The sequence below is a fragment of the Microtus pennsylvanicus genome, chromosome 3 (assembly GCF_037038515.1).
Source record: "Microtus pennsylvanicus isolate mMicPen1 chromosome 3, mMicPen1.hap1, whole genome shotgun sequence".
NCBI lineage: Eukaryota > Metazoa > Chordata > Mammalia > Rodentia > Cricetidae > Microtus > Microtus pennsylvanicus.
The window spans coordinates 99698969-99726933 of record NC_134581.1 but is presented as its reverse complement, the minus strand read 5'-3'; the positions used below and the strand labels follow the sequence as shown (position 1 = coordinate 99726933).

General features: G+C 43.4%; 1 protein-coding gene across 7 annotated transcripts; it reads right to left on the bottom strand.

The window, feature by feature from the left end:
* Positions 1-167: 167 nt before the first annotated feature.
* LOC142846346 (zinc finger protein 426-like) lies at positions 168-27769 on the bottom strand. 7 transcript variants are annotated; one of them, XM_075966727.1, is made up of 7 exons: positions 27391-27769; positions 8977-9139; positions 7749-7831; positions 5891-6017; positions 3543-3623; positions 2098-2180; positions 168-1655 (listed from the first exon to the last, which is right to left on the bottom strand). In XM_075966727.1, exons 2-7 carry the CDS (start codon positions 8999-9001, stop codon positions 393-395), a joined length of 1662 nt encoding a protein of 553 aa, XP_075822842.1. In that variant the 5' UTR covers positions 9002-9139; positions 27391-27769; the 3' UTR covers positions 168-392. The 7 variants fall into 7 exon arrangements, with proteins under 7 accessions (XP_075822842.1, XP_075822845.1, XP_075822843.1 ...); XM_075966730.1 differs by having other exon boundaries at positions 7749-7822; XM_075966728.1 differs by having other exon boundaries at positions 8977-9099; positions 27391-27760.
* Between the last annotated feature and the right edge of the window lie 196 nt (positions 27770-27965).

Here is a 27965-nt window from a genome sequence, read left to right as displayed (position 1 = left end):
GGAAGATAGCTGGCCTGTGAGCTTCCAGGCGATTCTCCTGCCTGACTCCTATGTTGTAGGACTGCTGGCAATACAGATGAATGCCACTATTGTCTATTTTACATGCATACAGATCAAATTCAAGATGTCAGACATTCACAACAAGTGATTTTATCCACTGAGCCATCTTGTCAGCAATCGTTTTAATTTTTTTGACATGGAGTACTTGTGTTGCCCAGTTTGGATTTAAATGTATCCCCCATCTTCAGCCTCCTGAGCAACTACCATACAGTACTGCTCCAAGCTGTATATATAATTTTAACAGTTTCTCTCCACTGTGAGTACCATCATGTCTTCAAAGTAAACTAGAGCAAATCATGGCTTTCTCACACAGCTTCCATCAGCCAGGCTGCTCACTGGTGAGTTCTTTCATGCCTCCGAAGGGAACGGGGATGACTGTAGGCTCTTCCACACTGCTGACACTTATATGGTTTTTCTTCAGTGTGAGTGTGACTTATTTCATGAATTCGGAAGGAACTGGGGCAGATGAAGGCTTTCCCACACTCCTTACATTCATAGGGCTTCTCTCCAGTGTGGGTTCTTTCGTGTATCTGGAATGAAGTGGAATGACTGAAGGCTTTTCCACACTGTTTGCACTCATAGGGTTTTTCCCCAGTGTGAATGCGCATGTGAATTTTAAGGTGAGTGGAATAGTTGAAGGCCTTCCCACATTCCTTACATGTGTGTGACCTTTTGGCACTATGCGTTCTCATGTGATTGTTAAGACACGAAGGATACCCAAATGCTTTCCCGCAAATCTTGCACACACATGTCTTCTCTTCAGCGTGCATCTTCAAATGTCCATTCAGATTTGAAGAAAGAGCAAAGGCTTTGCCACATTTGACACACACAAAAGGCTTCTCTCCTGTGTGCGTTCTTACATGTTGAATAAGTCGTGAGGATGTAAGGAAGGCTTTCCCGCACTCCTTACATTCATAGGGCTTGTCACCATTGTGAGATCTTACGTGTATACTAAGTCCTGAGTACTGAGTGAAGGCTTTCCCACACTGACTACACACATAGGGTTTCTCTCCAGTGTGAGTTCTTCCGTGTATCTGAAATGAGTTGGAGTAATTGAAGGCTTTCCCACACTCCTTACATTCGTAAGGCTTCTCGCCAGTGTGCGTTCGCATGTGAATGTCTAGATATGCAGGATATCTATAGCCTTTCCCACATTCCTTACACCTGTACGGCTTCTTTGCATTGAGAGTTTCTATGAGCACAGCAAGTCTCGAGTTTATGAAACTTCTCCCGTATTCATTCCAATCATAAAGTCTGTCTCCACTGTGAGTTCTTCTATGTGTTTGAAGATGTGTCTGATTAATAAAAAACTTCCCACAGTCAATGCATTCTAAAGACTTCTCTTGTGTGGCAGTTTTTCGATCAACTTTAACTGGGGTCATAGAGGCTTCCTCACTCTCACTGAGTCCAGAAGGTTCCTCACCAGTGCAGCTTTTCTTGGGAAGCATCAGGAAGTCTCTTCTGTCCTGACCGCAATCATCATCATCCCATGTCGCTTGAGTTTTCGGATGTGTCTGAAGGGGTGAGAGGTCACTGCAGAAGGCTCCAGACTCCGTCCAGTTATGGAGCTCCCCTCCACTCTGGCTTCCTGTTTGCTGGTAAGAAGGAAGAACAACATTTTGTTTTTGCAGCCAATTGTTAATGTTATAAGCATTTGATAACAAAACATTGTAATTATGGTTATTTCCACTACCTGCATACAGTTCATACTAAGTGGTGGGATTAAACACTTTCTCCAGAATGCTGTGTCATCTGCTCTAATCTTTAAAAGCTTTCTGCACCAGTCCAAGAAAAAGATGTAATTTGTATGAGTTCTGAAGCAGTGAGTTTCACTACACATTGGGGACACAATTTCATATTATTTCTTCAGACATTTGTTCTTGTATATTATCTACTTCTCTCAAAGCTCCTTTAATGGAATTCCTAGTTTTCTCCTCGAAGAGCTTCAAATATGCCAAATAGGTACTCTACAAGAGACACATCTTTAGCCTCTAGTTTCCTTTGAGAATAAAAATAAGATAAAATTTTTATTCTTACCATTTGCAACCCACTGGGCATGTTACCCCTCAAAAATTCCTGTTGGAATGCTGAACATTTGGTTTCAGGCTGCATTTTCCATTCTGAAGTGAAACAGAAAAATAAAGGTAGGAGTATGGAGAAGGAGGTAGAAAGCAGGAATTAAAAAAATAAGGTTTGGGCTGGAGAGATTGCTCAGTGGTTAAGAGCACTGACTGCCCTTCAGAGGCACCCACATGGCAGCTAACAACTGTCTCTGACTCCAATATCCTACATCCTCACACAGATCTCAGTGCAGGCAAAATACCAATGCAAATAAAATAAAAATAAATTATTTTTAAAAATAAGGCTCATTTATTTTATTTTGAATTTTAAAAGGTAGAAAAAGTAGAGCCAGATGAGGATTTTTTTCTGTTTTATTTTTGAGACGACATAGCCCACACTGTGCTGACTTCATAGCCATTCCGACTCATTCCTGAGTAGAAGGACTACGGGAATGTGCCATCACGTCAGACAAAGATAATGACACTGCATCGAACTTTCAGGTTGTATCAAAAGTTGATTCTATAAAAATTAAAAGTATGGTAAACAGAAAGAAATTATCAGGGAAAGAGAGTAGAAAACTTCTAGAAAAAGAGCATCTCTCAAAGCACTAAGTTTAAGTAAGCTAAAAGAATATCAGAAGTTGAAGATTTTTCTTCTTGCCTCAGAGTTCTAAGACAAATTTTATCTTGAAGAACTTCATTATAGGAGCTTGATTGGTTCAACGGATAAAGTGCTTATTACACAGGGTGAGGGCCTAAGCGCAGATCCCCAGCACTCACATACGGCTGTCTGTAATTCCAGTATATCTATGACAAGACGGTAGATGAAGACAGGAGGATCCCCAAAGCTTGCCGGCCCAGCACATGCAGTCAGTGGCAAACAGAGGCTCTGTCAAATGAGGTGGAAAGTGAGGATAGACACCAAAGGTGCCCTCTGACTCCAAAACACATACGGTGGGAACATGTACACACCCCCATACACGAGAATTTTAGAGCTTCTGTAAAATATTCATTCGCCCCTTCATTCGCTCACTGAGTGTGTATGTGCAGACGTATGCAAGCGTCACAGCACGCATGTAGAGGTCAGGGGACTCTGGGCGTTGGTTCTCTCTTTCTACTGTGTGGATTACAGGGATTGAACTCAAGTTGTCAGGCTTGGCCACACATGCCTTTACCTACTGAGCCATCTCTCCAGTCCAACACAAGGGTTTTGTTTTTATTTTAAGTTTATTTCAATTGCAAACATACTAAACTTTCATTAAATAGAACTTCCAAGCCCAGTGATGGTGGTGCATGCCTTTAATCCCAGCACTTGAAGCAGAGGCAAGTGGATCTCTGTGAGTTCGAGGCCAGCCTGATCTACAGAGTGAGTATCAGGATAGCCAGGTAATTAATAAAAAATTAATTACCATGAATACTGACCTGGGAAAACTATGTTCTGACATGTTCTAAATTCTTCTTGTTCCAGCCAAGAAACCAGTCTGGGTTTGATGAGCTGATATCCTGTGCACAAAGTAAGACACACTGATGAGAAGGCTTAGAGAAAAAAATGACAGAACTTCCCAGGGTTTAAGAATTAAGAATTTTTGCTTTTTCTCCAGTGTTTGGAGACAAGTGCTGGCTTCAAGCTCACAAAAATATTACTCTTATTGCCTCCCACATGCTTGAATTCCAGAAGCGTGCACCAAACTGCCAGGAACTAGATAATGATAAATATCTAATGATAAATAAATAATAAGTAATGATAAATAAAGAGAAATAATTTTTAAGGCGCTAATTATACAAGTACCACCTGTCTATGCCTCAAAGTTTAGCTTGCTCTGGAGCCTAAGACCCCAGTTAACTTAGTTGTATATACATTTACAAAGTACTAGAGTTTTCTTTCTATAGTACTGGAGGTTGCATCCGGGCCCTGCAAGTGATAGGTGCTCCACCACTGAGTCGTATCTCAGCCCAGCACTTTACTTTTACTCAAACAGAAAGTAAGAACAGCTGGGAAAATATGTTTTAAAGTACTGGGGTGGTTCTCAAAAAGTCCAGGTCTCCATATATTTTTTGCTGGGTGATGGTGGTGCATGCCTTTAATCCCAGCACTCAGGATACAGAAGCAGGTGGATGATGTAGGATGTCCTTCTGTATGTATTGCTTTTATCGGTTGATGAATAAAGCTGTTTGGGCCAATGGCTTAGCAGAGTAAAAACAGGCAGGAAATCTGAACAGAGATCTATAGAGACAGTAGACAGAGTCAAGGAGACACCACGTAGCTGCCAAAGAAGTAACATGCTGCACCGATAAGTCACAGCCTTGTGGCGATACAGATGAATAAAAATGGGTTAATTTAATACTCAGAGCTAGCCAGTAAGAAGCTTAAGACACTGGCCAAACGGTGTTGCAATTAGCACAGTTTCTGTGTGGTTATTCGGGTGTGGGTGGCTGGGAAATGAAAGTACAGAGTCCATTTACATGGGGATCTCTGAGTTCAAGGCCAGCCTGGTCTACAGAGTGAGTTCTAAAACAGCCGGGCCTACACAGAGAAACCTTGTCTTAAAAACAAAAAACAAAAGAGAGAAAGAGGAGAGAGAGAGAGATCTGCAACAAAGAGATCTTTGTTCCTCTAGAAAAATTAACCACAAGTGGCTCATATATAGTATTATTAATCACAGTCATCAAGATAATTAAACTTTCTAATTTACTTATTATTTTGTATGTGTGTATAAGTGTTCATGTATGTAGGTGTACTTCTGTATATATGGTGGCTAATATCACACCTAGCCTTTACAGGAGAGCTGTGGCCCTAACTCAGGTCCTCTTGCTAGAGCAGTAACCATCTTCCTGAGTCATCTACCCAAGCCCTTCTTAACTAACTGCATGTGTTTGTGGATATGTATGTGTGTGGTATATGTGCATGTGGTATATGCATGTGTGTGTGCAGGTATGAATGCCTGTGCCCACATGCAAAGGACAAAGTGGGGTGCTGGGTGCTTTACTCTAGGGCAGTCTCTCCTGGAACCTTGGCTTGTGTTTTCCCCGTAAGACTGGCACCCAGTGAGCCTCAGTGATCCTCATTTCCAACCTCTCCTCAGTGCCACACCAGGGTTACAGGTGCATGCAAGACCACAATCCACTTGTTATAGATAAGTACTGGGATCCCCACCCCAGGTCCTCAAGCAACTGCTCTTAACCGCCGAGCCATCTCTTGAACTCCAAGAGAATTTATAGACACATAAATGATATAATATTATACACTGAGGTTTCTAATTTAGCCTATCAATGTAGAGAAGGAAAATATATACTTTCTTTTTGGGGTGGAGGACAGGGTTTCTCTGAGTAGCATGGATATCCTGGAATTCACTCTGCAGACCAAGATGGCCTCAAACCCCAAAATTTGCCGGCCTCTATCTCCTAAGTGCTAGGACTAAAGACATGAACCACCACCAACCAGCAAAAATATATATTAAATATATATTAAACTTTTTGAGAACCACCCCAGTACATTAAAACATATTTAAGGTGGTATACACCTTTAATTCTAGCATTCAAAAAGCAGAGGCAAGGCTAATATTTGTGAATTTGAGGTGATCCTGTTTTACGTCTCAATTCCAGGCCAGCAAGGGTTACACTGAGAACCTCTGTCTCAAAATACAACAAAACAAAACCAAAAAACAAAACATGCATTTAGGGATGGGGCTGTGTCTTATTCAGAGCTACCATCACCGTTCCTGAAACACAGTCAGTCCATGGGAGGCTGCAGGGAGCAACAGCAGTCTCACCTACTGTGGCCAGGTTCCGGTAGTTCTCCAGCATCACGTCTCTGTAGAGGCTTCTCTGGGATGAGTTCAGTGAGGTCCACTCTTCCTGGGTAAAGTCCACAGCCACATCCTCAAAGTTCACCAACTCCTGAAATATTGAACACATGCCATGCTGGTCTTAGCCAATTAAGATCTTTGTTAATGAACATGGGAGGATGAGGAAGTGGAACCCAACACCTAAGAAAATTCTCTGGTCTCTAACACCAAGGTCCAGTGGCTTTACAAACTCTTCTTTATTTTTTTTTAAATATTTATTTATTATGTATACAATACTCTGTTGGCGTGTATGCCTGAAGGCCAGAAGTGGGTACCAGACCTCATTACAGATGGTTGTAAGCCACCATGTGGTTGCTGGGAATTGAACTCAGGACCTTAGGAAGAGCAGGCAACGCTCTTAACCGCTGAGCCATCTCTCCAGCCCCTACAAACTCTTCTTTAAACTCATGTGTGTGTGTGCATGGTGTATACACATGTAAACTGATAGGAACACTTGCCTGTGCAAGTTCATGTGTTCAAGTTCAAGTTCATGACTTCCTCAGTTAATTCTTCACCTTATTTCTGAGACAGGCCTTTTAATTGAACCTGGAAACTGCTGTTTCGGCTAGACTGGCTGATCAGTGAGTCCTGGAATCTACTCGTCGCCACCCCAACCCTGAAATTACAGACATAAGCAGCCACGCCAAGTTTTACTGGGTCTCAAAACTCAGGTCCGTCTATTTGTACAAAGCCCTTTACCCACTGAGGCATCAAGGACCCCAGCCACCTTTTTACCTTGCTGGAGACAGAACCCAGAACCCTGACTGAGCATGCTAAGCAACAACTCCCGCTGAGCTCCATCTTCTGCTTTATTCTTGCTCTCTTATTTCCCCAAGTTAAATGTCACTGCTGACTAGGAACTGGTACCAAAAGTACACAAGAACATCATGGTATTTCTCTGTATTAGACACAGTAGCCAGCACCTCCTAAAGATGTGATGAGTGTGTATACATGAGTAAATGTCTTAGAAAAGGAGGCTATCTCATCTACCTTATCATTTGCCAGGTCTCAAAAAAGGAAGAAACATTGCTGGTCAGGGGCCAGCAAGACGGCTCAGTGGGTAACGTTACTTGCTGCCAAGACTGATGACCAGGTGTGGACCTCAGACACACATGATGCAAGTAGAGCACTGACTTTTGCAGTTGTCCTTTGAATCCACACACTGTGGCATGTGTTCTACACACACACACACACACACAAATGTAATAATAAAAGAAAAATGATCTGACACCATGAAGGTAAAGCTAAGATCAAGATTAACTGTAAAATTCCAACTCACTTAATAGGAAAGGTTTTGTCATAATCACTGACAACTTGACACAAACTATTCCCTGAGAATAGGGAGTGTTAACTGAGGAACTGCCTTCATCAGATTGGCCTGTGGGCATTTTCTTGATTTCTGATTGATGAAGAAAGGCCCTGTCTACTGTGGGTAGTACCATTCCCCAACAGGTGAGTATGGGGTGTTTAAGAAAGGTAGCTGAGCAAGTCAGGATCATGAGACAGTAAACAGATTCCATCACTGGTCTCTGCTTCAGTTCCTGCCTCAAGTTCCGGCACTGACATCTCTCAGGGCTCGATTATGATCTGAGAATTGTAAACTGATGTTTTTTTATCATGGCAACAGAAAGCAAACTATGCCAGGGTCTCTATCCCGGGAAGCCAGAGCCTTAGGTGAGTGAAGCTCTATTTGCTGTAAACAGCTCTAGAGACAAGTCCGTTCAGAGGAAATTGTCTGTAGGTGGAATGTTTTGGATGTGTGTGCATGTGTGTATCTTTTTACCTGATAACTCGTCAGGCAGTCAGTCAACATCCTTTGTGCTGACACCTTCTCTTCTTGACGGCAGACTGAGTCCCCTGAAAGATCTCATGGAAAAGGAAGCAGGTATGAATACTGAGTGGTGCAGAGTCTCATCCGAAGGCACAGGAGTCATTCCACCCTAGTACAAAAGCCTCACATCATCAATGTAACTATAGACTGGCGTCTCCTCCCTCCCTCCTGGTCTCCATCTTTCTTGTTCTGTGCCTCTCAATATTGTTCTCTCTCTCCTTCTTCTCTCCCTCATTTGTTCCCCACCTCTCTCACACACACATTTGAGAGCCCGTTCCCATCCCTACATACTATAGAATGCTAGCGCAGTCCTGTGTCATCTACAACCTGAAAGAAGGATGCAAGGAATGCTTCTTACTAGGGCAACTCTATTAATAGCATCTTCATCTCATAAGGAAGGAAGCTTTATGCCCTGAAGACGCCACTCTATCAGGGTTGGAGCTGTAGCTCAGTCAGTGCAGTACTCGCCTGGAGAGCATGAAGCCCCAGGCTCCATCTTAGAATAAATGGCTATAAATGGTGCACACCTGTCATCCCAGCTCAAGAGGTGGAAGCAAAAGGATCAAGAATTCAAGGCCATTACCAGTTACCTAGCAAATTCAAGGCCACCATGGGCTACATGGGGCTCCATCTCAAAAAAAGAAAAGTGTTGGGGGATAGGAAGATGGTTCAGTGGCTAAGGACTCAGGTTCAATTCCCAGCACCCACATGGCAGCTCACAACTGTCCAGCCCCAGGAGATCTGACACCCTCTTCTGGCCTCAATAGGCACCACACACACACACACACACACACACACACACACACACACACACGATGCATAAACAAACACTCATACATACAAAAATAAACAAAATCTAAAACAAAAATGTACTTTATCATGACTATAAAACATATAATGAGGGCTGGAGAGATGGCTCAGTGGTTAAGAGCATTGCCTGCTCTTCCAAAGGTCCTGAGTTCAATTCCCAGCAACCACATGGTGGCTCACAACCATCTGTAAAGAGGTCTGGCACCCTCTTCTGGCCTTCAGGCATACAGACAGAATATTGTATACATAATAAATAAATAAATATTTAAAAAAATATAATGAAGACTGCACCTTTACCCCAGAGGCGCTACAAATATTCCTGTGGGTCAGCAAGTGGGTTTCAACCTGTTTTCAATTCCTAAGGCCTTACCGCGGGAAAAGTCAGTGGCTGCCATCCTGTAACGCAGAAGTGGGTCTGGATACTCCTTCCACTGGAGCTGCCGTCACTGGAGTGCAGCTGGTGAGCTTCAGAGGACAGTGGCACTCTCCATTGCTGTTGTACACAACCATCAGTGTTTCCGCAGTATCAATCACTAATTAACATCAATTATACATTAACTATATGCAGGAAGTACACAGGAAGATCACTACACACAGTGCTCTCTGAAACATGAATTCTAGTGATACTAGCTGCAATTTACTGAGGAATGCTATGCAGCAACTGTGCAAGGAGTGTGTGTGTCCGTGTGTTCAATTAATCATTATAATCACCCTTCACAGTAAATACAACTGCCCTTAAAAGATCTATATTCAAAGCCTGTAATGCCAGTGCTGTACACTGGATATTTGTTGCTCTCATTGGTTTGATAAAGGACTCTCACTGATTTAACAAAGGACTAAATGGCGAATAGCTAGTCAGGCATAGGTTAGCAGGACTTGTGGACAAAAAGAGAGAATGGGGATGAAGAAGGGCAGAGTCACCAGCGAGATGCAGAGGAAGCAGGAGATGAACATGCTCTGCTAAAAATAAAGGTACAACCACATGATAGAGCGTAGATAAATCTAGTTAGTAACAAGGCTAAGCTATCAGCTGAGCATTTACAATTAATAACAAGTCTCTGTGTGGTTGAGAGCTGGCTGGTGGAACAGAAAGCCCTGCTAACATGCCAGCCCTTGAGAGGCTGCACCAGGGAAATGGCTGTGAGTTCAAAGCTAGCAGGGATATAAACTTTGCCTCAAAAAAAAAAAAAAACAGGGAGTTGGCAAATCGGCTAAGCCAGTAAGGCACTTGTGTCCAGACAATGAGCTCCACAGCTTGAGTTTGATCTCCACGACCCATGTAAAGGTGGAAGGCACCCTTCTCCCTACATCACACACTATACACACAAAGAAAATAATTAGAAAATTTAAAACAGAACAAAACAGGAAAGGATCTATATTCAGAGAGCATTAGCGATTGCTCATTTATCATCTGGTTCAGAAACGATGATGCGGGACTTAAAGGCAGGTAAAGGTTTCTTTCATTGCCATGCAAACTTGCCCTCATCTTCAACAAGTGGGAAAACTATATGTACAACAAGCAGATGGTTATTTTCTTATCTGTGTGTACACCTTCTGTAAATGTGCACACACAGAGGCCAGAGGTTTCTATGTCCCACCCCATCCTTCTCCACCCATTCATTTAAGGTGGGTGTTTCCCTGAGCCAGGGGCTCACGTTTTCTCAGCTGTGCTGAAAGCCAGAAAGCTCCAGTGGTCCTGTCTCCATCTTCCTTAGGACTGGAGTTACAGATGTTAATTGGACACATAGTTTTATACACGAGTGCTCAGATCTACAGCAAATGTACTTGAAAATTGAGCCATCTTTATGTTCCCAAAATAATCCTTTTGTTTTCAGGTAGATTTTTTTGGTGGTGGTCTTTGATCCTGTTTGACAGGTGTGGAGGATGGAACTCAAGATTCATACAGGATAGACAAGAGTTCTACAACTGAGCTATATCTCAATCTTAAATGTAAAGGTATTTGGGCAGGAGGAATCTCAAATCATAATTTAAGCAGTAAGCAACCTCAGCAAGGTCTTGGTAGGAAATTCAAGCCTTCTCCCCCTAGCACAGGGATGGCTAGAGCAAAATTAGATCTATTCAACACCTTTTTTTTATGGGTCTTTTCAGAGAACCATCTTTTCAGTTTTTGTTTTAGGGTTCCTGTTTGCCTGTCTGAAACAAAATTATTATTATTAACAATAATAATAATAATGTAGAAATAGTGTTTTATAGTGTTTAATTTTTTTCACCAGTTTGCTTTAATTTCCTTCTCACACTTTTCTTCCTTCTTCTTCCTCTTCCTCCTTTTCCTCTTTTTTTTCCCCCTGAGACAGTTTTCTGTATAGCCCTGGCTAACTTGGAACTTGTTCTATGGACCAGGCTGGCCTTGAACTCAGGGATCACCTGTCTCTGCCTCCCAAGTTGTTTTTAAAAAACAAAACATAACAAAAAAAAGCAAAATATAAAACAAGGTCTCATGTCCTAGGCTGACCTCAAACTCACAATGTAGCCAAGGTTGGTCTTGCACTTCTAATCCCCTTGCCGCCATTTCTCAAGTGCTAGAATTAGCACAGGTGTGTGCCACCATGCCCAGTGGATGTGGCAATGCTGATCAAACCCAGAGTTTTGTGCATGCTAGGCAAGCACTATACCAAATGATTTATATCCCCAGCCCTCCTTTTAGTTCATCAATAAGCATTGTGTATCTTAAAAATAATTCTGTGGACTGGAGAGATGGCTCAGCTGTTAAATCCTAGGTTCGCAACCAAAAATATAAAAAGCATTTTTGTTAAAATTTAATGGCAATCATCAATGAATCAAACCCTGAAGAGCAGTCCAAATTATATAGTTACACAGTTCATTATCAATAAATCAAATTATACACTCACAGAAACCTTACACAGGCCCTATCCATAGATCAAACTAAAATATTGACTCTAAGATATAATTAAAAGTCAAACACATCTTTGTGGGAAGAGAGGAAGCATATATCGTGTGCACAAAGCCTAGGGGACATGGGACATCCGGTTCTACCCCTTCCACCACATTCCACTGAGACAGCATCTCTCACTGGACCCCCAGCTGACCGGTAGCCAGCGAGCCCCGGCAATCCTTTGCCTGTCACACCACTACAGGTACCCAGATGACTATGCCATGGATATTGGGGCATAACTGTTTCTCACGCTGTACACAGTGTCCTCACTCACTGAGCCAACTCTTCAGTTCAAGTGTACACATCTTAAATATGCACTGGGGTTTTAATAAAGGCTTATGTCCTAACACATTCCTAAACAAGATAAAAGCATCTCCACAGAAAGACCACAGTCCTCCCTTTCCAGTTCCTTCTTGAATTTGTGATTTCTGGCTTCAGTCTGCCAAGTACTTGGGTTACAGGTATGTACAATGCCTGGCTCCCAGTCAAGCATTTGTTTTCTTTTGTCTACCAGATATAATGATACGTAGTGAAAACGGGACAAGCTGTTCAACTTTTCCAAATGTTGACTGCGGAGGCAAAAAAGCCAGAAATTCCTTTCTCTTGCTCCAGTGCCCTGTGATGCCCTGTTATCTAACAAAAGCGTAACTCTTAGCTTAACCGTGGCGTCTCACCCCAAATGGCCAATCTTTTCTTCCCTTTTTATTAAAAATGGGTTTTCTTGCACCAATCTTAGAAAGGACAAATGGTGTTTATAAAGCTTACTATCTAGCAGAATGCTGAAGTGTCACCTTTTATCTCAATGACCCCAAACAAATGGCCCAGGATATAAGTTAGGTTAATGTCTCTTAGCTTCTACAGAAGGTACCCATTCTCTCTCAGAGGCAGCAAGTGCCTGAGAATTTCTATGCCGTGTTTGTCAACAATGCATAGTAGTAGTGTGTGTTTGTGTGTGCATGTGCGCCAATGTGCATGTGTGTGTATGTATGTATAGGTCAGAGCCAACTTTCTGGGGTTGTTCTCACCTTCCACCATCATGTCATAGGACCACATTCCGGTTATCAACCCGCGGAGTCATCTCTCTGGCCCCAGAACATACACTCTTCATTAAAACTTTGTGTCAATTTTCACCTGGTAAATACTTCTACTCCCATGCCTAGAGCTCCCTGCTCTCATCATATTTGAACTATCTTCTATTTAAGAAAACACCCAGGGGCTGGAGAGATGATTCTCATAGAGGACCCAGGTTCAATTCCCAGCACCCACATGGCAGTTCAAACTGTCTGTAACTCCAGTTCCAGGGGATCTGGTACCCTCATGTAGACATACCAGCAGCAAAACACCAATGCACATAAAAATGAATGAATCTTTAAAAAAAACACCTGGGAAAATATATTAATATTATCTTCTGGAATTAAGAACTTGCCTTGAAAAATGTGCTATGTACATTTTGTATGATTATGGGCTAGGTACACATTTTAAACCTTAGTATTTTATGAAAAGCAAAACCTCATACCATCTCTAAAAATACTTATAAGCTGGGTATAGTTGTGTACACCTTTAATTTCAGTACTCATGGCGGCTGGAGAAATGGCTCAGCGGTTAAGAGCACTGACTGCTCTTCCAGAGGACCCAGGTTCAATTCCCAGCACCCACATGGCAGCTCACAACTGTCTAAAAATCCAGTTCCAGGGGATCTGACACCTTCACACCAATGCACATAAAATAAAGATAAAAAAATCGTAATTTCAGTACTCATGAGGCAGAGGCAGGTAGAGCTGTGTGAGTTACGGGCCAGGCTGGTCTGCATAGTAAGTTCCATGCCAGCCTAAGCTACAAAGTGGTTAGAGACCCTGTCTCCAAAACAATTCTTATATATACCAAAAAGGTGACTGTACCATCAGCAAAACAAAACGCTCCAGTGTTTTGAACCTCCAAGCCTATGTCTAAGATCCTAACATGAACTTCAGATTTAAATCGAGGGCAAGAGACATGCACAGCCAAGCAGTTCTGCTAAGTGTGCAGTTCCCCTCATCACAATAGCTCAGGCTCCGGTCCCTGCTGCAATACGATCTGACCTCTTTCCAGGATACAACCCCCTCCCCGGCCCCACTCTATCCACCCACACTGGCTTCTAGCCTGTTCTTTCTCCCAACATAAAAATCTTTCAGAAATACCAACTGAAGTGAGTATATGCTTTTGAAAGTCTATTTCAAAAAAAGGGGGTAGTCACCAGTTTCTCTTTAGAATACCTTTATTCCCACCAGGGCAATTAGAGATCCTTCTGAAATTTACAACTAAGTACTAACTAGATTTAATTAAATGATTTTCATAACACAATATAAATTTAAGTTTCCAGGAAATATATTAAGAATGGGAGGGTGATGGGCTGGAGAGATGGCTCAGTGGTTAAGAGCATTGCCTGCTCTTCCAAAGATCCTGAGTTCGATTCCCAGCAACCACCTGGTGGCTCACAACCATCTGTAATGAGATCTGGTGCCCTCTTCTGGCCTGCAGACATACACACAAGACCAGCCTGGTCTACAGAGCTAGTTCCAGGACAGGCTCCAAAGCCATCTCGGAAAAAAAAAAAAAAGAATGGGAGGGTGAGAACGATACCTTGTTTGTGCACTCAACCACAGCATAGCTTGACTTGGCTGCACACACCAGCGTCCAATGTGAGTTTTGCTTTGCTTTTTTTTTTTTTTTTTTTTGGTTCTTCAAGACAGGGTTTCTCTGTGCAGCCCTGGTTGTCCTAGAACTTGCTTGCTCTGTAGACCAGGCTGGCCTCGAATTCAGAGATCACCTGCCTCTGCTCCTGAGTGCTGGGATTAAAGGCGTGTGCCACCACCCAGCTATGAATTCTTTTTTAATAAGTTTTTCTCCCAAATGTATTTTGAGGGTTGTTTGCATGTATGTATGTGCACTATGTGTATGGCTGGTACCCAAGTTAGAAAAATCCAAGTATTGGATTCCCCTTGAACTGGAGTTACAGATGGTTACAAACCACAACATGGGTGCTGGGAACCAAACACTGGTCCTCTGCAAGAGCAGTAAGTGCTCTTAACTGCTGAGCCATCTCTCTAGCACCCCCACAACATGAACTGTTAGTGGTTTTTGGTTTAAAAGTGCAATAATAGTATTATTTATTATTGTGTGTTGTGGCAATTGGTTATGACTGAACGTGTGGAGGTTGAGGGCAACGTTCAGAAACAGGCTCTCTCACTCTGAGCTCCAGAGATTGAACTCGGCCTGTCGAGACTTGGGAGCAGGCACCTTCAGTTGCTGAGCCATCTCAATGGTCCTTTATATACTACATTTTTACTATTGTGTGTGTGTGTGTGTACACTCTCACACACACATGCCTGAGTGCAGGTACATGTGCCATGATATACAGAAGGTAAGCAAACAAATTTGGGAAGCTGGTTCTCTTCCAACTGTGGGTTCGAGGGATTAAATTCAGATCAAGTTCACACAGCAATTTTTACCCATAAGTTTTACCCACTGAGCCATCTCACTATCCTTTTTAAAGTTATTACTACTACTGTTTGTATGTGTGCGTATGGGGTCCATGGCACCCATGTAGAGATCAGAGAACAGTTTTGGGGAGTTGGTTCTCTCCTTCCACCATGTGGGTCCCAAGGATTGAGCTCAGGAGGTCAGGTTTGGCACCAAGCACCTTTACCATTGAGCCACCTTACTGGTCTTTTTTTGGTCATCCCAAGTGCCAGGACTACAGATGCACCTTTATTCCTGGTAACTCAATTTGTGTGGTGTGTGTGCATGAGCATGTGTGTGTGTGCTCGCGCACCATCACACGTGTGCACAAAAGAGCACACACACCACATGTGTCCAAGTGCCTGTGGAGGCCAAAAAGGTGTACCTTGAAACTAGAATTACTGATGGTTGGGTTGGAGAGATGGCTCAGTGGTTAAGAGCACTGACTGCTCTTCCAAAGGTCCTGAGTTCAATTCCCAGCAACCACATGGTGGCTCACAATCATCTGTAATGAGATCTTGTGCCCTCTTCTGACCTGCAGGAAAGACATAACATTGTATACATAATAAATAAATCTTAAAAAAAAAGAGTTATTGACACCCTGACGTGGATCCTCTGGGGGAACAGCAAGTACTGCGAAGTCATCATTCCAGCACCACAGCTTGGTACTTTAAGCAGCAACTGGGAAGCTAACACTCGTCGCCTGGGTTATGCAGATATAAAAGATGAGCAGAACAGACTAATTTAGCTCCCACAGGTTTATAAATCTAACTGGAGAGCCATGTATGGCAAAGTACATCTAGATTCCTACTATTTGAGGGGGGTGGCAAGAGGCCTGGTTCAAGGTCATTCCTGGCTATACAGTAAGATTAAAGCCAACCTTGAAAAACGAACAACAACAACAAAAAAGGCAAAACAAATTCCACATAACTAGAAAAAGTACCATTAGACATATGACAAGGTTTGGAACCCAGTCCATAACCAGACACTCCGTTTCGCCATCAACATCCAAAGAAACAAACCAGGCACCTCCATCTAAATCCAACATGTTCTCAATCTTGACAGCCCAGGATGGTCTTGAACCCTCTTCTCAGTTTCTGTAGTGGTAGAATTATATACCTGTGGTGATTTGGTCAAGATTAAGTGTTGGATACATTAGCTACTAAAACATAATTTTGGAGCATCCTTGTTTGTGCCCAATAAGAAAGATGCAGATGGCAGGATGCAGCTGGAATGGCACGCTCTCTCTCCTTCCACTGTGGCCATCAAAAATCCCACCTATGAATAATCATTCAATAAGCACTAGAGACTTTTAAATATTTACTATTGTGTGTGCATGTATAGGCACGCACATGGGGGGTCAAAGGACAACTTCCAGAAGCTGGTTCTCTCCTCCACTACTGTGGGTTCCAGGGATCAAATTCAGATTCCAAGTCTTGGATGGCAAGTGCTTTTGTGCACTGAGCCACCCACAGGCCCTGAACTAAACAATCTTACCAAAAGCAATGTTCAGGATGATGGGTTTATCTGGCTTACAATTAGAGACTATAGTCTGTCACCAAGGGGAATCTAGGCATGAATTCTAGCAGCTATTCACTTCACACTGACGATCAAGAGCAGAGAAACGAATGAACCCTTGCTTGCTTGCTCTTCTGTCTTATACAGTTCAGAGCTCCAAACCAGGGACTGGTAGCACCCTCAACGGGCTGGGACTCCCTATAGGAATTAACAATCAAGACAATGCCCCTACACCAATCTGATTTACACAGTTCCTTACTGAGACTCTCTTTCCAAGTGATTCCAGGTGGACAAGTTTACAATTAAAAGTTAACTGGCACATCACAAAGGTTAAATGAGGTAGGGATGGGATGGCAGAGGAGAAGAGGGAGTATGGAGAAAGACATTAAAAGTCTTTTAAAAGCATTATATAGATGCCTACCTTCCTAAAATATATACTTACATAAAAAGAGTTTAAATAGAATTACCCTGTAACCAGGCAACAATGTCCCTACTGGATATACCACAGTCTAACAAAAAACTCAGTGCCAAGAATGGATTACCTCTTCGGGTGGTGCTGCACAGACCTCCAAACATTACAGACCATTGCCATTGCTCTTGGTTACCCTTCAGAACTTGAGAACAAGACCCTATTGCTGAAGACACCACATACTTGAGTCACAGAACATGAAGAAAGTAAACTTCTCTTAACCTGGAAACTTCATCCCTACTGACTAGTTCTTATACTGCTGAGTGCTAGGTTTGCTACTGGGGAAAAGGGGGAATCGCCAATTTTTTTTTAAATATGTAATTTATTTTTATATTATGTTCATTAGTGTTTTGCCCGTATGTATGTCTGTGTGAGGGTATCATGTCAAAAGCCCTGGATCTGGAATTACAGATAGGTGTAACCTCCCATGTGGGTGCTGGGAATTGAACCCAGGTGATCTGGAAGAAGAGCTAGTGCTTTGAACCTCTGAGTCATCTCTCCAGTCCCGGAATGACCAATCTTATCCAGCTGTGAAATCTGCAAAGCTACAATAATGACCACCCTGGCATGATATGCCCACTGATGCAGCCACTAGTGGAACAAATGTATGGGAGTAACCAAACACTTTCTGGTTGGATTTAAGACCATCTGCACAAGATGGAACCCATACCCATTATCAGAGTCAAGAACCTGTGCTTAATAGGCCACAGATCCTAGGAGGAAACCTACCACTATCACTGTACTAAATAGACACAATGAATAAACCCATGACTTATCACCATACCCAGTTAGTGCATCTCTGAATCTTCACCAGAGACGCTTCTTGCAGTAGATGCAATCAACACAGAGATCTTCAACTGGTCATGTTGCACAGAATAAGAAGCTGTGGAGTGCTTAGCCCTTGGTGAGACATCTATATGACACCCTTCCCCTCAAGGTTCAGGAATCGAGAGAGAGTAGAAAGGACCAGAGGCCACAATGACTATAATGAAAGTGTTTTCCAGACACACCAGGGCACTTGCACAAATGAACTCACAGTGGTTGTGTAACGTGAGCAAGACCTCCGCAGGCTCAAGCCAGACAAAATCCCAGCACAGAGCGGAAAGGTGGCGTGACGTCTAAAACCCAGCAGAGGATGAATGGCAGCTTCCAGGAGGAATCAGCTGTGAGTATAAAAGTGTGACCTCTTGTAGGCTGTCCACAATTCAGTGGATGAGAGACGAAGAGGAGGAAGAAGCAGAAACAGAGAAGCTGGGTGGGAGCGAATAAGACCAATAGACACCATGTTCATATTAGACTCTCAAAGGGAAAGAGATGAAACAGCAGCACGGACACATTGTACGCCAGGCCAGATTTCATGCTGCCACTGAGGAATTCCCAAACATTATTATTATAAGGTGTTAGCTGGAATCTATGGCTTGATTTTGACAAAAGATGTTGAATTGGGGGCTGGAGAGATGGCTCAGTGGTTAAGAGCATTGCCTGCTCTTCCAAAGGTCCTGAGTTCAATTCCCAGCAACTACATGGTGGCTCACAACCATCTGTAATGAGGTCTGGTGCCCTCTTCTGGCCTGTGGACATACACACAGACAGAATATTGTATATGTAATAAATAAATAAATATTTTAAAAAAAAAGATGTTGAATTGGTGTAAATACTTGAGGCTTTTATTTATGATACATCCTGTAACACAGAACTAAATATATTAATTGCTTCCAAATTTACATGCTAGTATGTTATTCATAATCAATCAGCCTGAAAAAGATGACTGAGACAATAAAATATTGAGAGAAACCATATTTACTTAACTTTTATTATAGTATATTGTTGAAATTATTCAATTTCTTAGTTATTTCTGTTCACCTGTTATTGTACCGAATTTATAAATTAATCACAGAAAATGATACACACAGAGTTCTATACCCTTTACAGTTTGAGGTCGCTACAGACATTCTTAGAAAGTATCACTCATGGGACCTGGGGAAGGCTCAGTGAGCAAAACACTTGCTGTGTAAGCATGAGGACTCTGAGTGTGAACCCTGGCACCCATGTGAAACCCAATAGGTTGGCACATGTCTGCAACCCCAGTGCTGGGGGGTATAGGACAGAGACTTGTTAGCCAGATAGTCTAGCCGAAATGATGAGCTACAGTTTTAATGAGAAGCCCTATCTCAGGAAGGCAGAAGACACAAATGTTGACCTCTGAGTTCCATGTGTGCATTTAAACACATAAAAAAACACATGTATATATTCACAAAATACACAAATAGTTAAATGATTTTAAAACACATTTATTAAGAAAGAAAGCCTCTCCTATAGATAAGGAACCATTATATTGTTCATTTTACTCAGTAGCCCACAGATGATGGAGGGAGGCACCCATTGAGAAAAGAACTCACAAGACTACTATATACACTGGGTTTTGGTTACATTATGGAAAACATGGGAAAATGAGCAAAGAGAAATATATGTGCTGCTTACTGGGGGCCCCAGTTGAGACCAAAGATGCTATTATAAAGCGGGAAATGTACTCACAAGATGTAGTAATATGAGTAAAGTATAGAGACAGACGTGGAATTCCAGCACTTAGGAGGTAGAAACAAAAAGTCCATGAGTATAGGGTCATCCTCAGCTACACAGGGAGTTCAAGGCCAGCCCGAGTTCTGTCTCAAAACAAAACTGAGTATGATATTATAGTTAACAAAGGGGAGCATGCTTAACGATTGTTCCACAGTTTACATGTGAGAACAGGACAGCTGGTTGACACAGCATTTAATGTGAAGGCCAACAATGCACTCTACAGTTTGAACAGGGGTGCTAGTTCCTGCACTTGGCCTTATTAAGCAGCAGGATCATACTGAGCTGCACGACATCATAATGCAGCAGTATTCTCCTTACAGCACACAAACTCTCATTGCTATGCACACATCAAACCCCAGCTGCTCCTTGTAAAGCCTTGGAGCATGAGAGACCTCCACCTGGGTACTGGAAGCCATTGTTCCCACAGCTATAATTTACAAGAGCGCCCAGATTTGATTCAACACCAGCTGGAGCCTTAATATCCACAACCTGGACAGCTGGGTATGGAAATCAAAGACTCAGCATTTGTGATAACCTGTTCTTAGACAGCCTGGTAGGTATGTCATTTGTTGTCTTAATGTATGGCCCAAAGCTGAGAAAGGCAGTTTCTTCTATCAGAAGAGTAAGGCAACAAAAGGTTATTTGGGAGAGATAATCCACAAGGCGGGAGAAATACTGATAAAACCTCTACAGTGAAGAAGTATTGGGCACTAACAGGATTCGCTGTTAGTTTTAATTTGTCAATAAAATTTTAAAATAAAGGATGTATTCCTGCCAGAACTAACACAGCATGCCCAGCAAGGTGGATCAGTAGAAAAAGGTGCCCACCATCAATCCTCACAGGCCCCACAGGTGAAGGAGAGAACCAACTTGCACAAGCCGCCCCCTGATCTCAACACCCCTCCAATAACTGTAATTAAAAATAAGAAGAAAGGAGGAGTAAAAGACACTGCACTGTACGTGTGTGTAACTAACAGTATGCCAGGGCCAGTGTGTGTGTAACTAACAGTGTGCCAGGCCAGTGTGTGTGTAACTAACAGTGTGCCAGGGCCAGTGTGTGTGTGTAACTAACAGTGTGCCAGGCCAGTGTGTGTGTAACTAACAGTGTGCCAGGGCCAGCGTGTGTGTAACTAACAGTGTGCCAGGCCAGTGTGTGTGTAACTAACAGTGTGCCAGGCCAGTGTGTGTGTAACTAACAGTGTGCCAGGCCAGTGTGTGTGTAACTAACAGTGTGCCAGGGCCTGTGTGTGTGTAACTAACAGTGTGCCAGGGCCAGTACGTGTGTGTAACTAACAGTGTGCCAGGCCAGTGTGTGTGTAACTAACAGTGTGCCAGGCCAGTGTGTGTGTAACTAACAGTGTGCCAGGGCCAGTGTGTGTGTAACTAACAGTGTGCCAGGGCCAGCGTGTGTGTAACTAACAGTGTGCCAGGGCCAGTACGTGTGTGTAACTAACAGTGTGCCAGGCCAGTGTGTGTGTAACTAACAGTGTGCCAGGCCAGTGTGTGTGTAACTAACAGTGTGCCAGGGCCAGTGTGTGTGTAACTAACAGTGTGCCAGGGCCAGCGTGTGTGTAACTAACAGTGTGCCAGGGCCAGTACGTGTGTGTAACTAACAGTGTGCCAGGGCCAGTACGTGTGTGTAACTAACAGTGTGCCAGGCCAGTGTGTGTGTAACTAACAGTGTGCCAGGCCAGTGTGTGTGTAACTAACAGTGTGCCAGGGCCAGTGTGTGTGTAACTAACAGTGTGCCAGGCCAGTGTGTGTGTAACTAACAGTGTGCCAGGGCCTGTGTGTGTGTAACTAACAGTGTGCCAGGCCAGTGTGTGTGTAACTAACAGTGTGCCAGGCCAGTGTGTGTGTAACTAACAGTGTGCCAGGGCCTGTGTGTGTGTAACTAACAGTGTGCCAGGGCCAGCGTGTGTGTAACTAACAGTGTGCCAGGCCAGTGTGTGTGTAACTAACAGTGTGCCAGGCCAGTGTGTGTGTAACTAACAGTGTGCCAGGGCCAGTGTGTGTGTGTAACTAACAGTGTGCCAGGCCAGTGTGTGTGTAACTAACAGTGTGCCAGGGCCAGCGTGTGTGTAACTAACAGTGTGCCAGGCCAGTGTGTGTGTAACTAACAGTGTGCCAGGCCAGTGTGTGTGTAACTAACAGTGTGCCAGGCCAGTGTGTGTGTAACTAACAGTGTGCCAGGGCCTGTGTGTGTGTAACTAACAGTGTGCCAGGGCCAGTACGTGTGTGTAACTAACAGTGTGCCAGGCCAGTGTGTGTGTAACTAACAGTGTGCCAGGCCAGTGTGTGTGTAACTAACAGTGTGCCAGGGCCAGTGTGTGTGTAACTAACAGTGTGCCAGGGCCAGCGTGTGTGTAACTAACAGTGTGCCAGGGCCAGTACGTGTGTGTAACTAACAGTGTGCCAGGCCAGTGTGTGTGTAACTAACAGTGTGCCAGGCCAGTGTGTGTGTAACTAACAGTGTGCCAGGGCCAGTGTGTGTGTAACTAACAGTGTGCCAGGGCCAGCGTGTGTGTAACTAACAGTGTGCCAGGGCCAGTACGTGTGTGTAACTAACAGTGTGCCAGGGCCAGTACGTGTGTGTAACTAACAGTGTGCCAGGCCAGTGTGTGTGTAACTAACAGTGTGCCAGGCCAGTGTGTGTGTAACTAACAGTGTGCCAGGGCCAGTGTGTGTGTAACTAACAGTGTGCCAGGCCAGTGTGTGTGTAACTAACAGTGTGCCAGGGCCTGTGTGTGTGTAACTAACAGTGTGCCAGGCCAGTGTGTGTGTAACTAACAGTGTGCCAGGCCAGTGTGTGTGTAACTAACAGTGTGCCAGGGCCTGTGTGTGTGTAACTAACAGTGTGCCAGGGCCAGCGTGTGTGTAACTAACAGTGTGCCAGGCCAGTGTGTGTGTAACTAACAGTGTGCCAGGGCCTGTGTGTGTGTAACTAACAGTGTGCCAGGCCAGTGTGTGTGTAACTAACAGTGTGCCAGGCCAGTGTGTGTGTAACTAACAGTGTGCCAGGCCAGTGTGTGTGTAACTAACAGTGTGCCAGGGCCAGTGTGTGTGTGTAACTAACAGTGTGCCAGGGCCAGTGTGTGTGTGTAACTAACAGTGTGCCAGGCCAGTGTGTGTGTAACTAACAGTGTGCCAGGCCAGTGTGTGTGTAACTAACAGTGTGCCAGGCCAGTGTGTGTGTAACTAACAGTGTGCCAGGCCAGTGTGTGTGTAACTAACAGTGTGCCAGGGCCAGTGTGTGTGTAACTAACAGTGTGCCAGGGCCAGTAATCCAGAGGTTTGTAACAGTCAATGTCCATAAATGCTGTGGCACTTCTATATGAGCACAAGCACCCCTACACACACACACACACACACACACACACACACACACACACACACACACAAATAAAATAAATGCAAAAGCCAAGCGTGCCAAATGAAATCCTGAAAGGTACTACCAGTGTCATACCTGACCTAGGAAAGTGTATGCAGTTAAGATGTTGTCTGGGGGGCTGGAGAGATGGCTCAGAGGTTAAGAGCACTGACTGCTCTTGCAGAGGTCCTGAGTTCAATTCCCAGCAACCACATGGTGGCTCACAGCCATCTATATTGAGATCTGGTGCCCTCTTCTGGCATGCAAGCATACATGGAAGGAATGTTGTATACATAATAAATAAATAAATCTTTAAAAAAAAAAAAAAAAAAAAAAAGATGTTGTCTGAATGGACTACCTATGTATGACAACAAAGTTGCTGCGGCACCTCAAAGGCGTCCGTGAAGGTATACTGTGTTCACACTGGAAGAGTGAGGCACACTAGCGCTAACAAGCTCTTGAAATAGACAGAGGGGCTGGTGGGATGGTTCAGTGAGTACAGGGCTTGCCACGCCATCCCCAGAACCCACATCAAGGGGAAGGACAGGGAGAGAACCAACCTTACACAGCTGTCCTCTGACCTCCGTCCACACACCCATGTCACAAACAAAAATAAATTAAATAAAAAGAAATAGTCACTAAAAGGAAAACAACAGCCAATATATAAGTAAAAAATGTTTACAAGTTGTTGACTGGATAAAATTAGAGCAATATTTAATATTGTATATGGGGGCTTTGATTATAGAACCATAACTGAGGCTGCAGTAATCCACTGCAAGGTACTATCTATGTATCTCTCTGACCTATGGAAATAAATTATATAAATTTTGAATTTTAAAGTAGATCACAATATAGAAACTGTTTTATTACTTTACACATGATTTATCACATATTCACTTTATATTGTTCACATTAAAACACAGACATATAGGATTATATAAATCTCAGTAGTCGTGAGGCAGGAACAAGAGGAAACATGGATTACACAGTGAGCTCAGGGCCATCTCGGGCTACACAGCAGGAATCTATCTCAACAACCGTAATTGAAAATGTAAAGACTGATGTAGTCACATAATCTACTAAATTACATTGTTATTTAAGCTCTTGAATGGGACTCACTTTGAAATCATTAACTCAAGGTGGACATACCTGTACTTACAATACTCAGGAGCCTGAGGCGGGAGGAAGGAGGATAAGGCCGACGTACACAACACAACAAGATCAAATAAGAAAAATTAAAAAAAAAAAACAACAGCTAAAACTTGATGTTTAAAAACCCCTTTATTTTACTCAGTTGAGTTCCTAGCCAGCAAAAATGCTGCTTGGGAAAGGAGATAGGAGGAACTGGAGGGAAGGGGCAGAGAAAGAATGATTCACCAGAACAAGACTGCAAAGCAAACATTAAATGACACCAGAAACAATAGAGATTCAACATAGACTCTCACTATGTAATGCCTCCAACTTGTGACTTCCTGCCTCAGTTTCCCCGGTCCTAGTAGTGCAGATCTATAACACTCCATGGCTTTGTTTGTTTGCCTCAGGTCCCCAAGCACTGGAAGTACAGGCCACCAGGGCAAACGCAGCTTCTCAGAGTACAGCCAAGTGCTCTTATTCACATGAAATGGCCAAGGGGCTTCCCTTGTCAAAACAAATGTCTTGTACTTAAACTAAAATTCTGTTTCTTATTTTCCCAGAAGTTTTAAATGAAGTTTAAGACAGATTGATTCAGAAACTGCTATATAGGTAAAAGACCTGGGAAAAGGGGAAAAAATTAATGTATGTCAAAATAAAATGTACATGTCTTCTGACCTGAGTGACAATACACCTCCATAAAAACAGGAAAGGGGGAATAAGAAGGCTGGCAAACTGGCTAAAGGCACTTGCAGCATATGCCTGTCGACCTGAACTGAGTCACCAGAACCCACATAAGAGGAAAGAATCAACTCCACACAGTTGTCCTCTGACCACAACCATGTCACCATTGCTGAGGTATTAGCATGCACACATACTAATAAAACAATACGTTTCTAAAATTAAAAGAAAAGGGCAGGGACATGTATTTACTGCACTTAACTAATGGATGTTAAAAAAATTAAGTGGGGTGAGAGCTGGGGCACAAGTCATTCCTCTTGTTAAACTATAAGGAAAAACATCTGTAAAACCAAGTGTTGGGGCTGTGGCTTGGTGCAGAGTGCTTGCCTAGCAAACCCAAGTTCCTGGCTCCAACTGCCAGCACTGCCAACAAGCCAAGTGCTGTGATGGTCAGTGTCTGTAGCAAGCACCAAACTTAGGACCACAAGAAATGGATGGCTCCCTAATAAAATACAATCCAAGTATGGAGCATCTACAAATTATCTTCCACATATCTTTTGAAATCTTGGAGTTGGCAATGGAAAGCTGTAGTACCCGAACTTACCGGAAGCAAGATGTGACTATTAACCCAGCGCCTGGGAGATGGTGAGTGGTAGGAGTATAAATTCAAAGCCAACCAAAGCCAATAATGAGCTTAAGACTTAGCCTGAACTCCATGCCTCAGAGAAAAGCAGAATGCTGTGTCTAGCTGCTCACCATGCGCGGCAGCTTGCCTGCTGCTGCAGACAGCCAGTTACTTGGAAATCGTTATGGCTTATAAACAAGTATAATATAGACATCTTTTGGTTTTATTTTTTGACACAAGTCTTGGTATGTAGCTCAGCGGGACCTCAAACTTGCAGTGACACTCTTGCCTTTACCTTTCAATTGTTGGGACTGCAGGTGTCTGCAAGTCCAGCACAACATAGAAATCATGAAGAGATCATACACCTCCAAACACCCAGAAGCTTCTTCTTCTCATTGTTGTTTAAACAATGTGGAAAATTTCGAATGTTTATAGATCAGATATCACATGGCACCATTGCTGATTTTCAGTTATTTTTTGCGGTGCTGGAAACTGAGCCTAAGGCTACACATGCTAGGCAAGTGTTCTACCACTGAGCTATATTCCCAACCGGTTTTTAACTTTCTTCTTTTCTTTTTTAGAGACAAGATCTTATGTGATTCGGGTTGGCTTACAACTTACAATATGACCAAGGATGACCGTGAACTCCTAATCCTCCTGCTTCTATGGATTAAGTGTGGAATTACAGGAGAGTGAGCTACTACACACTGGTATTAGAGAGTCAACCTAGGGATTTGTACATAATGAGCAAAACTCTATCAACTGAGCTGCATACCCAACTGTTCTTTAGCTTTTCTTGATCAAAATCTAGTAATTTTGTTTTGTTTTTCAAGACAGGGTTTCTCTGGGTAGGCCTAGCTGTTCTGGAACTCACAGAGATCCTCTGCCTCCCAAGAGCTGGGATTAAAGGTGTGCGCCACCACAACCCTGCCACATCCCCCTTTATTTTCAGTTTACGTCTTAGCAAACAAATCATCATACAATATATTTATCTATTAGAAGAACGTGCAAACAAACTTCTGCAAAGAGGTGGATGCACCACAACATATCTGGATCATCAAACATGCAAGTACATTTAAGACTTTTCTTTAAAAGAGAAATGGGGGGGGGGGGGGGGAGACGTGTTGTAAGAAATAAAACACTAATTTATCAATCTTAACAGTTAATTTTACAACTTTTCATAAAGCTTTTCCACACTTCTTCTGTGAGGTCCACATTTTTAAGCAGTTTGGTGCTGAACAGGCCTAAGAACCAAGAAAAAAATTGTGTAGCATGCACAAGGCCCTGGATCTGATCACCAGCGCAAAGGTGTAAAAGGGATGGAGAAACAAACACAGTTCTAGAACTTTAGATGAACAGAATAGCTCACTATTGTTGCTTGTTGGATTTTTGCTTTTTTTGTTTGTTTTTTTGTTGTTGTTTTTTTGTTTTGTTTTTTCGAGACAGGGTTTCTCTGTGGTTTTGGAGCCTGGGCTGGAACTAGCTCTTGTAGACCAGGCTGGTCTCGAACTCACAGAGATCCGCCTGCCTCCGCCTCCCGAGTGCTGGGATTAAAGGCGTGCGCCACCACTGCCCGGCTTTTGCTTGTTTTTTAAAACAATGTTTCACTATGTAGCACAGGTTGGACTGAAACTCTCTATATACAACAGGCTAGCCTGGAATTCTTAGAACCCCTCTTGCATCCTTAGACTTAAGACATGCGCAGACACCGGGCTGGGTTTTCTTAAGTGGACTTGAGGTCTACCAACGTTTAAACTCATTCTAAATAACTAAAAAGTATGTCTATCTGAAGCTAATGAGCAAAATAAAACACACATACACACACACACGAGAGAGAGAGAGAGAGAGAGAGAGAGAGAGAGAGAGAGAGAGAGAGAGAGAGAGAGAGAGAGAGACCAACAATAGGAGTCAAGTTCTCACCCGAGACATTCGTTTCTAATTTTTTTTTTTTAAAGGAATACGGCCTTTTCCAAAAGGCGTCTTTCACTAAGTGCTCACCAAAGGCGCTGAAATCACAACGTTTATGACGCTGGTCACTCCAACTACTCCAGCGAAAATTCGTTCCCTTCTGAGAAAACAAACAAAAACAAAACAACCAGCTTTTTTTTTCCCCATAAAAGTTGCTCCGGCGGCTTTTGAAGAGCGGGCGCTGCGGACACAGCCAGGACGCGCCCTCTGCGGTCTTTCCTACCCCGGGGACCGACAGCCTGAGAGGCCTCAGACTTGGCCACGTCCGGAGGCGCCTAGGCGCGTAGAGCCGAGCTCAGCACCCTGGCCTTTATCCTCCCCATCAACCTGCAGGGAGTCCCTGTCCTGCGGAACTCACAAAGGCCACAGCGCTCCAGGGAACTACTCAGGGCAGAAAGCCACCGGAAGAGACGGTCGCGGTATTACATCACTTCCGCTCGCGCATCATTTGATGCAAAGGCTGAGCTCGGATCCTACTTTGTTGTACGATTTCTGGTTTCTTTGCAGCTAGGGCGGAGGTGCTGTAGTGGCCTCACAGCGGGAACTGGAGGCCAGTGGTGGCCTCGTGGACAATACAGAATTAGAACCTAGGCTGTGGACCGGAG

Coding starts and splice junctions, on each gene's coding strand:
- LOC142846346 (XM_075966727.1), bottom strand. CDS start 9,001: ATGGCAGCCACTGACTTTTCCCGCG. Junction 6,018..7,748: donor ACTGCCTGACGAGTTATCAG/GTAAAAAGATAC, acceptor TCAATATTTCAG/GAGTTGGTGAACTTTGAGGA. Junction 3,624..5,890: donor CCGGAACCTGGCCACAGTAG/GTGAGACTGCTG, acceptor CTTTGTGCACAG/GATATCAGCTCATCAAACCC.